This window comes from Morone saxatilis, unplaced genomic scaffold, assembly GCF_004916995.1.
Source record: "Morone saxatilis isolate NCDOM2014 unplaced genomic scaffold, NCSU_SB_2.0 Contig18, whole genome shotgun sequence".
NCBI classification, from domain to species: domain Eukaryota; kingdom Metazoa; phylum Chordata; class Actinopteri; family Moronidae; genus Morone; species Morone saxatilis.
The window spans coordinates 28756906-28773064 of NW_023339740.1; the positions used below are offsets into that span (position 1 = coordinate 28756906).

Genomic DNA, 16159 nt, shown 5'->3' on the forward strand with positions numbered 1-16159 from the left:
TGAGTCCAGAGACTGTAGACGGGTTGCCAGGCAGCAAGCTGCCGTCTGTGGAGGTAAAACCTCTTGTGGACTTCAGACACATGGATTTATCAATTCAAGGCTAAGTGGGAGCAGTAGAAAAAGTGACAGTGATCAAAAACCTCATCCATAAACATCAGTCAGGTTCGGAGTGGGGAATATGACAGGTGGAAAAAACTCCCAAAAGAAACAGGAAGAAAATCAGATACATGAATGAGGAATTTTTCTTTTTTTATCGTACCAGTTGGTTTTATTATGACAATGCACACTTGAAAAGCAAAAAAAAAAAAGCCTTGGCATCCTGCAAAAAAAACCAACAATATTATGAGTCACTCACTTGAGCCTGCATCGACCAGCCGCTGAGCGGACTGTACCTTACATTATTATTGCAAAGGGTCACTTTCAGTTGAAACTCATTAGCAAACATAAGGACGTAAAAATAAAATTTGTGATTACATTAAAATATCGGTCATTCCGTCTTTGTATAGTGGGAGATACATTTCAATATGCAAACACACACAATAAAATAAAACACTTGAAATATGTGACCCATGACAAACAAAACAGAAAGTGTACATAATTGAATCATAATCTAGGCTAAGATTTTACAAATCACAGAAGGCTAATCATTAATCGTGTTTTCTTTTAATAATCAAACAATTTGAGGCTGTATCAAAAACTTTGTAAAAAAATTAGAAGGAGATTTTTCATTGAGAATTTGTCAGTGAGCTAATTACTGGAAATTCAAGGTTCTTTCTTCCTTTCTGAAACCTCTGTGACCTCTAAAATGTGAATTATCTGTACAATCCCAGCTGGGAGAGTCTTCATGGCACACACACACACACAGTTTCTCCTCAGAGCAGAACTGCCTCATTACATAAAAAAATAATTATTCCTGCTCCAAAATAAACCGGAGGGGTCCTTTTTCCTGTTGGCGTACATGTTGGGATGTGTGTAGAAAAGTGTTTTTACCGTTACTGTAGTTTTGTTAACCTGAAGTCGCAAAATTGCACGGACTGAAATCTGCATAAAAGTACTTATTTTGCATCCAAATCCACACTAAACTCACATAATCTCTTTTATAATAAAAACAGTAGTTCATGTTTTCTCACTTTAACCTCATCCAGTTCCACCTTACTGAGCCTGTTGTCTGCAGAGGGGATGACGGCAACTGAGAGGAAGGTGGATTTATTGTATCTAATGGACTGTAAGTGATACCGGAATAAAACAGGAATAAAGAGCTCCTGCGAGTTATTTTAGCGAGGCAGTCTTCCCGCTTTCTTCCACCACCAAAAAAATATAACACAATCTATCAGAACATCTTCCAGATATACAGTGAATTTTAAAACCAATGAAACAAACAAATTATTTATTATTTCATCTCTAAATCTTTTTTTAGGCTACCTTGTTATTCTCATCTTTACTAGACATTGTGAATAAGGATAGAAACAGACAACTAGTGTTAAAAGGCAAACCGTATTGAATCTGAATAAACACTCATTCACACACGCTTCGGCCTCCTGTCCTTTTGTGTCGTCTGCAGGGGCGATTGGAGATTTTTCATATTCAGAGAATCTTGCTCTCCTTATTAAAAACACGAGTTGATGGCAGTTCACTGTCTTCTCGTATTATTTAAAAGCAAGACAAAAGAAGAGTTGTTAGGCAAAACGATTCAGTCCAGGAAAAATAAAAAGAATAATAACCTTGGGGTAATGATGAAAAAAGAAAATAAAAGCCAGTATTTTAAATCAACAGAGGGGGAAAAAATGAAATGCTGGGAAGGGAGAACGCGTCTCCCGATCTTCGCTTCTGACCAACTGGTCAATCCGAGAGCCAATGTGACGAGAATTTGTTTGTCTTAGGCCACTTTAGTAGCTGGGCTACCACTAAAACAGTAGTCCCTCCCAGCTGTTTCAACCAATCATCCCATCTGTCGACTGTAAAAACCCCACCCGACTCATTACTCCCCCTCCCAAACCAAAGTCCCCTGTAGCTGTTTTGTACTTTAGCACCTCTTGTCATCTCTCCCTGTAAATGTCCAGACAGACAAACACCAGAATGGAAACCGTCACAGTTCCTCAGGCATCCTCTCCCTCCACCCTACGAGGGGAGGGTTAAACAAGTCTTAGGGCGGCACGTAGGGAGGTGGAGATCTGTAGGGAGTCATGTTCTTGGGACGGGAACCCTTGCCCTCCATGGGAGTGGTGAAGGGAGGTGGCGGCTGGTAGGGAGGCGCGTTGGGGTCCTCGTCCCGCAGAGCTGTGTACTCCCCCAGCAGCTCCTGGTTGAGGGGAGTGGTCTCTGGCGTGGCCATGTTGGGGTACTCTGGGGGTGGAAGCGGGGGCTTCTCTTCCTGCAGAATCAAGGGCATACTGGAGGATGGAGGTGGCTTAGAGTCATCAAGTTCATCAGCAAAGATAATCGGCACACCTTTTTTGATGAAGGTGGCCTGGTCCTCGATGGTCAGCTTGCCCTTTCGTTTCTTCCTGTAGCAGATCATTGCAATGATACCCGCTATCAACAAGATGGCTGCTACCACCACGGCGGGAATTACTGTGTGGAGATAGACATCATCGGTGCTCTGCCGGCCTGTTCCCAGAGCTGGAGTGACAGCCGGAGGTTCTGGTATATCAATCTCTCCTGGTGGGATGAAGGAATATGTTCTGCAGCTTGCCCTTCCCTTGACCATGACATCTAGCGGTCTGAATTCAGGCTCCATAGAGTACCTGAAGGTCTGCGAGGGTTTTCCGTCCGCACTGGCGAGCGTCCTGCTCATGGCTGCGAGCTGTTCTTTTGGACACGGGTGCTGCGGGAGGCTGGTGTTTGTCCACTCCACCACAATAGAGCCTTTGCTGATATTCCTTAGACTTACTGTACTGCTGTTGCGGTCCCCCAGCACATACGCCAGTTTCTTTACCAGGAGGATCTTTTTGTGGATATCATTTGATATTGAACGTGGCTCACCATCGAATCGGGCCGTAAATATCACTGGGGTCTTGTCATTCATGGGCCAGCGGTTAACACGGACCTCAAAAGCATCAATTGCATTCAGGCCACCTTTGTCAGTTGCCTGCATGAAGTATTCGTGTTTTCCAACGTGTTGGACATCAGGAAGGCCATAGAGAAGTTGGCTGGTTGTGTTGAACTGGATCCAGGAACCCTCTCCAACCACTTCATTGTGGTTCTGTCTTAAGGTTAGACGTAGCTTGTCTGTTGTGCCATCCTCTTTATCAAAGAATGTATCTGATGGGATCTTAACCTCGAAATAGGTGCCCACCAATGCATTGACCTGGTCGATGGGGTTACGCAACACAGGCTTCTCGTTGTAAGGATCCGGGATAATACCAGGCGACGGTGTGGTGCGCCTGGACGGCTTGGCTGTGGAGGTCTTTGGCTCTCTGGGGGCCGGTGTGGTTTTGACTCTCTTAGGTTTCCTGGTAGTAATTCTGGTAGGTGTGGATGGTGTGGCAGTGGCCTCCACATAAATATGCCTGGTCATTGTTGGCTGGATAGAAACGGTGCTGGTGGTCTCCATTACCCTTGTTGGTTGAGGAGGTCCCGGGGTTGGGGTGTGGGCAGTGGGGTCACGGACTCTGATTGTAGGCTTGCCCGGAAGAGGAACTGGGCCTCTTACTGGCGGAGCAGAACTTTCCGTTGGTGCAGCAATAGAGGGAGAGGAGAGGGTTGGGATAATCCGCACTGGAGGCTCCACTACAGTTGTGGGAGGAAGCACTGTCATAACAGGTGTTGGAGTGTTGCCTAATTGCCGCCTCACCCGTTTAGGGACATGGGGTTTCTTGTTGGCAATGTGCCATCCCACCACAGGGTAGCCCAGCTTGGCGGACATTGTGCCTTCCTTTGCAGGACCCTGGACACTGTTGATATTTGGGACTGTGCTCTGCTCCAGCGAGCAGCCGAGCTTCCAGGACAACAGAGCTCCATTTTCCACCACCTGGGAAACAGATTGAGAATTATTAACTTAATTCTCTAACAAGTATTTATTTATCCAGAAAACTCATTGGCACTTATTCTCATTCATCATTTACTCGCTTGCACACCCTCGCTCACCTTCTTTGCGTTCCCCGGCCCAGCCATGAATGCAGACATGTCGAACAGCCTGTTATTGACCACCGGCAGTATTTTCATGTGCTGGAGCCCCACCCCAGAGAAGCTCCTCATGTTGTCCAGGAGCTCCACCCTCTGTTCTGAGCTCATCTTGGTCAAATCTGCGTCCAGGATCACCGTCAGCACCGTGACCGGCTCCTCATTGCCACACATGAACGGCTGCACGTCATCTTCCGTGGAGGCTTGGTTGGATGCGAGCTGGGCTGAGTCCGCGTCCAGATGATCTTCAGGGTGAACCTCAATGGAAAACACCTCTGAGGAAGAGGAGGCTTTTGTGTCATTGGAGATGGATACGGAGATGTAATGGACACCTTTATCCTCCTCCAAAGGTAGACCCTGTAGGATTCTGCTGCTGGCATCCCAGTGCAGCCAGGCAGGGAGGGAATCCTTACCCATCTCTGTGATCTGGAAGACAAACACAAAAACAGGAAGTGAGTTGACCGATGTTTCAATATACGTATAAGAAAAGAAAAAAGAAAGAAAAGAGAGTGAAGAAAAAAGCTCTCAGGAGTAGAACATTTAGTAAGTTATGGTTGCTCCTGAAATAGATAATTTACTGGACATTTTCCTGGAAAAAAATATTGATGAGACATAGATAAAAAACTTCAGCAAACTTCTTGTCTAGTACACAACAATTCTATGGATACAGATACAAGGACTTTTATTTTGTAAAAGCTTGTATTTGTCATGTTCTTGTCTTTGAATATGTTGTCTAAATTTAACTGCTATTAATGCAACCTGTGCTCTAAGAAATAAAGCGTTGGGGTATGAGCCAAAAACAACATGAACAGGATTAACTGCCATTGCTATTCAACACATACAGACACACTGAAAAGCTCTGAATTGTAATTTAAACCTGACTAAAAATTAAAATAACTAATTATACGACCCGGGGACGTCCCTGTGGCAGGAGGCTGATGGAGAGAAATGGATCATGGGGGAATGACAATGCATCCACCACACATAAATCCCAAAACAAGAACAAATGCATCCTGTGCTCCCCGGCCTCTACAAGTTAATTCTGCGGCTAATAAATCCTGGTTGATAAATTATGTAGAGGCAGCTCTCCCTAGACACATCATTAATGCTCTAACCAGCACGCAGGCAGCGCCGGGGGAAAACGCACGCACACGCAAACACACGCAGGAAAGCACACGCCGGGATACGCACTTTCTCAAGCATGCAGACGTGCACAGAAATGGACAACAAGGCCACAGACAGACACAGAAATATGTTTTCCCTCAGACATACAGTGCACACGTCAACCTTGCCAAGAGCTGGGCTTTTAACAATTACCCCCTCATGGACAATTTCTTTAAAAACCTTCCCCCGGTGGACAAACCTCCACACCTCTTCAAGCCACTGCCCTTTTTCCCAGAAATACTTGGATATTGTTTTACCAGAAGTAGAGGAAACAGCGAAGCTATACCAACAGTTATATTTATGCCCTGCTGCCTTTTCTTTTTGTCTTTTGCTTCCTTTTCTCATATTTAGTTTCCTCTTTCTTCTTTTGACACCTCGCCCCCCCTCCGTATCCCTGCTCTCCTCTTTTCTGCTGTCATTATTTCAAAATGTCATTATCAAAATCTGACAGGCCTTTTCACTGGTAGATAAAAAAGCTAATTTCTGAGGTGGCGATGCAGGAAGATGTCACGATTCTTGGCCAAGAATGTAAATTCCAGTTACCGCAGGAAACACAAATATTATTTAGATAATTGTAAGTTGCAGCGATGTTACAACTGACAGTTTAGGTCCACAACATCAATCTTTTCCATTTTCTTTCCAATAGGAAAGAATGTCCACTGCTGGCAACAGAGACACCCAAAATATCATTGAAAGCGATGACTGCATAAAAAAGGAAATCAAAGGAACAATGATACTTGTGTGTCTTTAAATGTAGGTTCCTCGAGCAATGTTTGCTTTCATATGTCAAAGAAGAGCTCCGCAGCCTCAAAACTTAAAACCAATCGCCTCTTGACATGGCATTGCAAATTAAATCACAAAAAGACGGAGGACAATTGAGTTGCCAGGGAAGTTAATCTCGTCGTGATGGTCGTAATTGCTCCGAAAATGACTGAATTGCGTCCCAAAAGGACAAGGATGATCGCTTCCTTATCTGTTGCCAATTAAATATGGAGGTGAAAAACTAGTGAAATGTAATTGAATTCTTTTTGATAATTCGGTCAGAAAGAGTGAAAATATAAAAAGCTCATGACAAAAAAAACAGCTGCATCATGTTATGAAATTTTGCTCGTATGGAGCAACGTCTGAACAGGGTTGTGTATCAGCAGGACTCAATACGATACATATCACAATACAGGGGTTACAATTCAATATCACTAAGCAAGATTGGATCTGCATCGGGATCGCATCCCCTTGAGCTTTTAATAGATTCTGTTGTGTTTGTCTGACAAACATTGACGTCAAACTCATACACTACTTTCATCCAGTTAAGATGACATCATTTTGACTCTAAAATCTTATCAATCCCCCTCCCTACATCAAATATCACCACCTTCACTTTACATTTACAACACTGCTATCTAGCAGTTGGAGTTCAACCACAAAAATCAAGCTACAGTGTAAATATCGCAAAACAATATATTTTAATAAGATTTTTAAAAATATTTTCTTACACCTCTACTTCTGAATGACAGGACGGACAAAAACAAACTGAATCTCTCCACATAAACAACTACTCAACAACACAGACGCACAGCAGTCGTACTGGAAAGCTTCCCCGTGTGACGGGTTCGTGTATCTCTGCCTCTGGAAGTTCTGACGGCTCCTTCAAAAGCAATGTTCTCTAAAGCCACTGTCCCTGCCTCAGTAAGCGTTAAAACAAAAACACAATAGTGCCTTTAAAACTCCAAAATGAACCCAGCAGAGAGCTTGTAGTTTACTGCCTTCCTAAAAGAACATGAAAAATACATCAATCCCCCAAAATGTCAAGAAAAATATTTCATATCTTTTCCTGGCACAAGGCTTCAGCGCAAGAGAGCTTGATGTTTGGCCCTAAAGGTTATCGTGTGCTCTCACAGACTCCTCTAGCCTCCCTTTCCCTCCCATACAGCAAACACCACTGGCAAGGTTACCACCTAAGCCCTTCTGAAACAGCCAGGGAAAACCCTGCGTTTTGGAAGATTTATTTGGAGAAGCACAGAGGGGCCAGACAGCAAGAATGAAGGAGACGTAAAGGTGGTGGCAAGGGCAACTTAAAGCACAGAAATAATGTATAGAAGTAGCAATCACGGTTAATTTACTCGGAGCATTTACAGAGCAGTATGATGACCTTTCAAAGTGCCGCCTCTTTCGAGGAATTTCAACTTTAAAATCATGTCTAATTACAACACGTTCTCACCCCAATTTGTCAAATACCGACGCTGCTTTGTCACGTTTCTCTGCGTCTCAGACAGAAGGAGCACATGGTACCACAAGGGTTTCAGAAGTGGAGCGTCTTCTACGATCAGATAGACGCTTCAGGGTATCGCAAGGTTTTGGCAACAAAAGTAGTTGTTTAGGTTTAGGACAAGATCATGATTTGGGCTAAAATAAGTATGTTACGTGGCACAAGTCAAGGTTGCCATGACTGTATGTTACGTTATATAACTTAAAAGTCTTAATTTTTGGATTCACACGGGACATGAACTCCAGTCTCCTGGGTCTCTTCCATTTTCAATGTTTTAAAAAGCTCCTTTCATGTTACAAAGTGCTTCACTGTAGCTCCAGATTGATTAAGTACATTACGTGAGGTTAGGGGCAGCCATTACTGTCTGTTATCTGATTGGACATGAACTCCAGTGAAAGTCTTGTTTGTTTGACCTGTCCATCCAATCCCAACCACCAGTTTACACTGACTTTGTTGCTCTTTATGGGTTACATTGGAGCTGGACGGGGTACCTTCTGCGTCTGTATGAGACGCCAAAGGGCAGTGACACAGCATTGGTATTTGACGCCCTAGAAATGAGATCTTCTGCTTATTAACCTCCAGAAAGTTCCCAACCCTGTCCAGTTCTGAGCAACCATGGCCCTTTGAGGAGCTACACAATAACTTTAAGCATCCAATGAATGAATGTTAACGTTGATGGCAGTAAAAACCCAAGCTACGAAGAGATAAGAGCCTTTTTGGATGAGTTAAAGAGTGAATCACTGACATGTGTAAAGAGGTCTGAGCACGGCTATCACCCCCAGTGTGAGCATCCGTTTTACCCCCCCCTCGACTTAAAAGACTGTTAATTAAAACGAAATGATAATCTCATCAAAGTTAGCGGTTGTTTGATAATTTTTCTCATTTTTCTTCTCTCTCTCACACACACACACACACACACACACACACACACACACATATGTCAACCCTAAAAGCCGGCGTGACTATCAGCGCTATAAGCTACAGTGATGGGGACTGTGCTGGAACGGACTATTTGAAGTCTGTATGAGCGACAGGCATGAAACACTGTGAGACGTTATCACATATCAGCGGCATCATCCTTATTTCTCTCTGCGTCCCTGGCGTCCCTCGGCCATATCAGCTGTTTGTCTTTACAGTCGCTGCAGTTCGGAGGGAGACGACACGGCGGCCTCGGTGCCGACTGTTAACACGGTGAGTCCAGTGTCAGTTTGAAGACACAGAATCTGTACAGTGCGAGGAAGTGTTTTCCACAACTGTAAACACCAGCTGCAGCTTTGTTTCTGTTTGGTATTGATAATGTATCTTATCAGTACCATTAGTACTGGTATAAGTACCAAACTTCAGTACAGTTTTTAGGTATTTAAACATTGTACTGTTTACATTTATCTACAGTTATTGGTTATAAAAAGGTTATAAAAAACAATGAATTGTTAGAATTTAAACTACCCAGAAAGTGCTGCTACAACATTAAAATGCTGCTTGCACAATAATGATAATGATGATACTTCCAAACTTGTACTTGAACATACTAAAGGAACTGATTATAAACAGTCTCAGTTTAACACTGATGGCTCTTTTTGACCAACATAAACAAACAATAGCATCAGTTATTGTCTGCTAAACATACTCTTGTTTGGCCTTTGAACAATTCACCGTTCTTAAGTCCCTTTTGGCTCTGTGCTCCAATAACATTTGAGCGAGCCTTTCCTTCCTGTACATGTGCTCGGTTAATCTATGTTAAAAGGCAACCACAGTTTGAAGATGGTTATGAGATCAAAAAGTGACATACACATAATCACATAGCAGTTAGCTAAAGTTAGCAAAAATTCACTAATTAGCTAACAAAAGTTTGATGCAAATTAGCTTGCTCTTTAGCTGGCATTTTGCTAAAATTAGTGTCGCTGCCTGATCCGTACCTCCTGCCTGAGCAAGCTAGTCAGCTACTGTTTTGCTATTTGTCTGTAGCAAAAGGCTAGCTAACTAGCCAACAACGTTTCAACATAGATTAGCCTAGCATGTATGTTACATTTAAGTACAGGAAAGGAAAAAGTTGATTGAGGCTCATCTGTTATTGGATCAAAAACCCCGAAATATCCCTTTAATCTTATTGATTGGAAGTCTCTTCAGTAGTTGTTTCTCCTTAAGTTTTTTACATCTAAAGTCTTGTACCTTTGACTCTTTTAAATCAGATATTTCCTGAAACAGCTGCTAATCTTTAGGTGATTCAACCAGGAGACTTCTTGGGCGCGCTCCAACTCATTCATCTAACGCCGTCTGTGCAGAAAATGAATTGGACTTTTATTTCTGGAACCCCAAAAGTACTAAAAAATTATTCTCATTTGCTACGCTATATGGTTCAGGATCACAGCCAAACCCATACGAACCACATACATCAACACCTTCAGCTGCATTCATCACAAGGAGAGCTGCACCACACCTTTATTATCCACAGAGAGTGAAAGACAGTCAGATAGATGGATATATTGACAAAGACGGAGAGGCAGGATAGAGAGAAAGAAAGAGAGAAGTCGAGCAGGAAGAATGAGAGAGAGAAACAGAGATATTACGAGGAGGCGTTGAGTCTCTTAGCGTTCGGGGGGAAGAAAGCAGCTCATTGTTGCGGCGAGAGGAGAACGCGGAGAAAGGAGGCCATTGTTACCGGGGACCCGGTTGACAGCTCCACAGATAAGCGTTATAGTTGGAGGAGGTGAGGAAGGAGGAGGAGGATGTGATATGATGACTTGGGGTGAAGTGAAATTGGTGAGGGGAAGGAAGGTGAGCGTGGAGGTAAGAGAGGAGGAGGAGTAAGGAGAGAGGAGGGACAAGGAAGGAGGAAGTGAGAGATAATGTGAAAGAGGGGAGAAGTGGAGCGAGACGAGAGCAACTCACTGTAAAATAAATCTGTATGTTTATGGTTGTTTTTCTTATTTATTTTACAGATTATTTTTATATAAAAAGATATATAAAATATATTTGTAAATCAAATTTTTTGTAAATATTTAATGTTTAATTCAATACTGTTAATACATTTCTAAAATTATGTAAAATGAGTGACAACAGTATAAAGTATTTGTTCTGTAACACAAACATTGAATAAATGTTGTTTATCAGTGTATAAGCATTGGTAAACTGTCCAAATACAGTTTTTATCAGTGTAAACAGCAATAATTACTGTAATTTCACAGATAATGACTTTTATTACAGTAAAAAGGAGAGGATGATATACTTAATTATACACCCGGCCGCGCCCCGCCCCACTTCTCACGCAGTCTCCTCCCCCCTCACCATAAACCCTCTAACCCCTGCTATCCCAGCTTGCTCGCTCGCTTTTTCGATTGGTGGACGCCCCAGTTATCGTTTCCAGGCCGATCTGCGAACGACCTGCCTAGCGAGCCTGTTTTGGTTATTGTTATCTGTACAAAACGCAACATCCTGTCTTGTTCTCAACACAGATTACGCCATAGATTCTGTAGCAGTACCTCTACTTATAAACAGTGACACGTGTCGTGTTATTTGTGTAGCCCAGACTACAGAATAAGGGGCGGGGCCTATATGGAAGGGTCAATCCTGTCCCTGAAATATACCGTTTCTAGATACTTTTTCTTTGATACAAATAACATGCTTCACAACAACTGTGTTATTCCGTGGCTGATTCATCCACCAACCCTGCATTGCGTTCTGGTAAATGATAGAAGCAGTTATTATGGGACCGAGCTACAGTGAAACCTCAGGTCCCTCCTATTGTTATTGCTTGCCGGTTCTGTATCTTTCTTTTTCTTCCTTAGCGATTTGACTTGGCATTGCCGTCTCTGACCCACGCCTGAACAGTATAACAGATCACTGCCATTTATATTGGCAACAAAACTTGTCTTGGCCTGGTCCGATATCACCATTACTCTCGCCTGTGTTCACTTCAGGTCGGCACCACCCTAGCGAAGCAACCCGCGGCGACTAGGCGCGCTATTGTCGGCACAATTTCGTGACGCTGAATTGAATGTCGCAGTCGCTCTGTCTCACATTCAAGAAACTATTATTAGTCCATCTTCCGTTCGGTTGGAATGGAGCCTGAGATCTCCCCATTCATACGGCCACGCCCACTTACGCCTAGATCGTTTTTTTCGAATAGCAAACTGTCAAAATGCTCAGAAAATTACGTTTTCCTGTTCATCTATGCGCTTTTGTCCGACCTTTGCACACCCAACTTTTTGCCACGTAGCATCTGAGACCCGTCCTGTGCAAGAAAAAGTAATGAAAGTATTTTGATATTCAAAAAATATAAAAGTTATATAACTTATGCACTTCCTGGCAACATTTTTCATCAAAACAAGGAAGGTGGAGCATTCTCCACATTGGTAGTCGTCCGATCTGAGCATCAACGTATTTGGGTCCATAGTTCCCCCGTGTCTTCCTTAGGCATCCAGTGCAACATGTTCAGGCCCATCGACACCAAGGTCGCTCTTTAAAATGAACAAGTTTGTATTCTCCTCATCGACACGGTGTAGTTAAAACGAAACTTGGTACAATGATTTTGCCATTGGTCCCCTGAGGCTCCCCTATGTAAACAAAAGGAAAAAAAATCATTGTCCACTAGGTGGCGCCTCTGCGCGTGAACCGGTATAGGAATCACTCTCGCGCTCGAAACCGTATTACTTATCGATACTGCTGAAGATTCACAAGGGCATGCTGTAGCGATTGGTGCAGTGCTAGTCACATACCCAAAAATCGTGTTTCCCGCGTGGTTCTCTTCTGCTAGCGCCCCCCCTTATAATTGGTATTTTTAGACAGCCAGCCCCGGCGCTCTACGTCGTCACCGATATGGATAATGAAACCTCGGTTAGTACATGGTGTAAGGTGCCGAGACGCACAAAAACCTCTTGGACCTCAAAAGTAGCCCCAAAACCCACAGGAACAAGTCGGCTATTTTCATTTTATAAGCTTTCACTCACTGGCGGTCCATGACATTTCACCCTTTCCTTGGCCTTGTCATTAAGCGACAGACTCCCTCCTATGGGATATGCCCGGTGTCCGGTATCTCGCTTCAATAATTCTCAGCCTAGCAGTCCAAAAACATTCAGTGTGGCTAAATGGAACGCCGCTTGCTATTTGCGAACCTGTTACGCTCGAAGGGCGTCGTCCTGTCTGGCTTGCCAGTCAAAAGTTGGCGGCCCCTTGTTTGAACTCGCGTACATATTGTCAAACTCGTGACTGTCAGTTTCTTGGCATTTCCAGGGCTTCTATTTTAAATAACGTCCTCCCTATCAGATTTTCATCACACTTGGAACTTCGAAAATTTGTCGATACACGTCAAGATAAGGTGTCATGGAAATGGATCCGGCGGTGCTTTTTCTGCGTCGACCTGTACCGATTGAAGGAGTGGGTCCGTGGCAGTAAAACGGCTACAAAAGTCGCCCACTTGTGATGCCTCTTTTCCGGCAATTTCAGGCTTCTATTTTCAACCCTAACTCCTACAGATTTTCTGATCATATGTCATCTGACTCTCATCAACGGATCGATACTGCAATCTATCACACAATTGTGGTGGTGGCAATAAGTTCGGAATTACTGTGCGTACACAAACATGTGTTGTCCATGCGCGTCGGCACTGGGCAACTTCCACCTGTCGCCTTGAAGAAGCGTCTCTCTTATGAAATCCGTCAAGGTGCTTTTGCAGTGTCTGAAACGCATGACAACGTATAGAGTGGTCTCTCACGCTTCTCTGGCGAGTGGTAGGGCTTTGGGAGTGGGGTGACGAGGAAAAAATTTCACGTTGGTGGTCCGCACGTGTTACGTACGGCAACAATGACGCCCCTCGGCCCGCCTCCCTGTGTCTTCATAGCCTAGTGCGCCCGAGTCGCGCTCGGGTACGCGAGTCGCCGCGCCAATGCTGCTTGCAGCTTTAATTTGTACATTCCACCAATCCTCGGGGCAACGTCGGCGCGAGCGCGTCCACATGTGTGAATATTAACTCTAACAGAAAGTGTTTACCTTCCAGTCACGCCGAAAAGCGTGCCGATACAGCTGTTATATAGGATCTACCATACACTGACTAAAGCAATAATTACCAATGAATCCCTCACTTATCTAGAATACCACTACAATTGAAGACATCCCCAGAGCTCCGGCGTACGCCTTCTCGATCCAAAATTAAAAGTCTCATACACCTTGGAACCTGAGATGTACCTGAGAGTCTCTCACTGGAGTAGCGTGTAACTAAACTGAAATGACGTGGAAAATTCATTTTCTCAACAGATGAAATACGTTCAGAATAAACATTAACACTCTGTCTACGCTCCATTAATTAGGAGCTATTGTCATGTAGGTGACGCCTGCAATGTCAGACATCCACTAGGACGGTTGTCATGAGTGACTAAAACATGATTATTATAATGTTATACAGTAAAATAGAGAAAGTTTTTGAAGGAACACTACAATCGTGTACGTGTGGTTAGTTTCGCCGCATTTAATTCACTACATTATTCCTTGAACCACAAAATACAACCCTATTATATAATTTGTTTACTATTAATAGTAATAATGTATGGAGAGGCTCTTTAGCTATAATGACCTGTGCTAAAGCGTTACGTGTTCTCTACACACACACACAACACACACACGCACACACTGTGGTGTTGCCACAAGCCTGCAGCAATGAACTCATGTTAGAGCTCCTCCTTCATTTCACTTTTCTCCGTGTCTCTCTGCCCTCTCCGCTACTGGTTTTCTCCCTCTTTTGCTTTGCTAGAATACACAATGAGGAGCCAACTAGTATAGCTGACCTATAATTGTTTTGAATTCCAGCTGTTAGTTGGGTTGATGAGATTGTAGAGGAAGAGAAAGATGCTACGCCTGAGGTGGTGTGTGTTGAGAGCGGCACTGCACCTGTGTAAGAACCCGTATTATCAAAACAGTGACACTCCGACCGGCCGGACCCCCCGCATACTTTCAAAGCTATATGAAGCTCCTTTTGTTGCTATCCAGAGTCCCAGCAGCTGTTAGCTGCGACTCCCATTAGCGACTCTGTTGACTGACTGCACCATCATGAGGACAGTTTGACCACAGCGAATAAAGTAGTGTCTTTTTTAGCCAGTCAAGTAACAGCTAACAGCTCAACATACTAACATTACTCGTTAGCGAACCAGTTAGGCTCTTTTCAGTCCATTCAAGGAAACTCCATACAATCAACTCGGTACCGCTGTTCGTCAAACGTCCTCTGTCTTCAGAGGTTGTGTTCCACTGGAGGCTGCTGATCCCCGTTTGGTGCAACGCTGACCAGCAGCTACATTAGCAGTTAGCCGAGACAATATTTGTTCTCCGATAAAATAATTAATCTAGTTTCACCCAAATTCACTGATAAAGTTGTGTTTTGTACAGGTAATCCAGTGAGCCTCCGCTAGCTACGCCATGGCTGTTAGCTAGCTAACTAACTAACGAGTTCCTTTGCTCTGTGTCATAAAAGATTGGAAGATTGGATTGACGTGAAGTCAGTTAAATAAAAAATAAAGAATACAAAGAAACTGAATAGGGTCCCTCTTGGAGGGTGTAGACTAACAGTCCCACGTTGGTAAATAAAGGAGTGTATGTGTCGTGTGCAACAGCAAAAGAGAATTACTTGAGTGGGAATTGTGAAGGGCGAAGGACGGGGAGTGTGTGAGGACCAATGGTTGTAGAAGGTGTGGTGTGTGGTGTTTTGTATTACAAGGACAACTGGAAGGCGAGTGAGAAGGCGAGCGCGCAGCTTGCCGCTGTGCAGCAAGTCGTCCGAGGAGGAGGCAGCTTATAACACAACGCTAGCTCGCTTGCCTGGCCGCGCCAAGCTGGACACCGGCAGCTAAACATACGCAGAGTGTAAACATCAGTCCCACTGAGACAGATGTGTGTGTGCGAAAACGGAGAGGAGAAGAGAGGGCACAGATACTGACACTATACGGCTATAAATATATACATATGCCATATGTGTGTGTGTGTGCTGTGTGTGTGTTAGGACCAAACCCTGCCTGGGAACAATAACACTGAGTGTGTGTGTGTGTGGTGTGTGTGTGTGTGTGTTCATCTCCAGGCCCTCAGCGTGTGGGCTCGTTTTTTCCGCCAGACTCTTAGCTTCGGCTCTGACTGAAAGCTGCACCCGCCACCCAGCAATACTCACTATCATTCAGCACATCACACACTCAATCACGCACACACACACCACACACACCACACACACACAACACACACACCTTCGACACCACATCTTTAAACATCCCTTGAAGCGAGAAATCTGAACCACCTTCTTTTTCGTTCCCCTCCGTGCACACAAACACAGTTCATGTTCCACATGAATAGGAATCAAAGTGACCAGAGCTGCAGCACAAAATTGTTTTTTTTTTTTTGACTTTTATTTCTGCTCTCTTCACCTCACTTTCTGTGTAACAGCCAACCGCTCTTCCTCTGCACTGCTGCACATAATCATCTCATTATTCGGTACCCTCATTTTCTTGATAAAGGGGCATGTAAAGAGGTGTTTGGGCCAACGACTCTTTGTGTGCACTGTAAAACCGTAATATCCAAAGTTAAATATAAATTAAAACCCAAAATAATATTTAGTTTATAGTCAGTAGAAATATTATA

General features: G+C 43.8%; 1 protein-coding gene across 1 annotated transcript in view; it reads right to left on the bottom strand.

Annotated features, from left to right (window-relative positions):
- Window positions 1–239: 239 nt before the first annotated feature.
- The window catches only part of dag1 (dystroglycan 1), a gene marked incomplete in the record, with an annotated part of 24702 nt that continues 8782 nt past the window's right edge, over window positions 240–16159 (bottom strand). Inside the window, 2 exon segments of the mRNA XM_035661831.1 lie at window positions 240–3970; window positions 4087–4548. Of these exon segments, the coding sequence (XP_035517724.1) occupies window positions 2144–3970; window positions 4087–4548 (2289 nt within the window).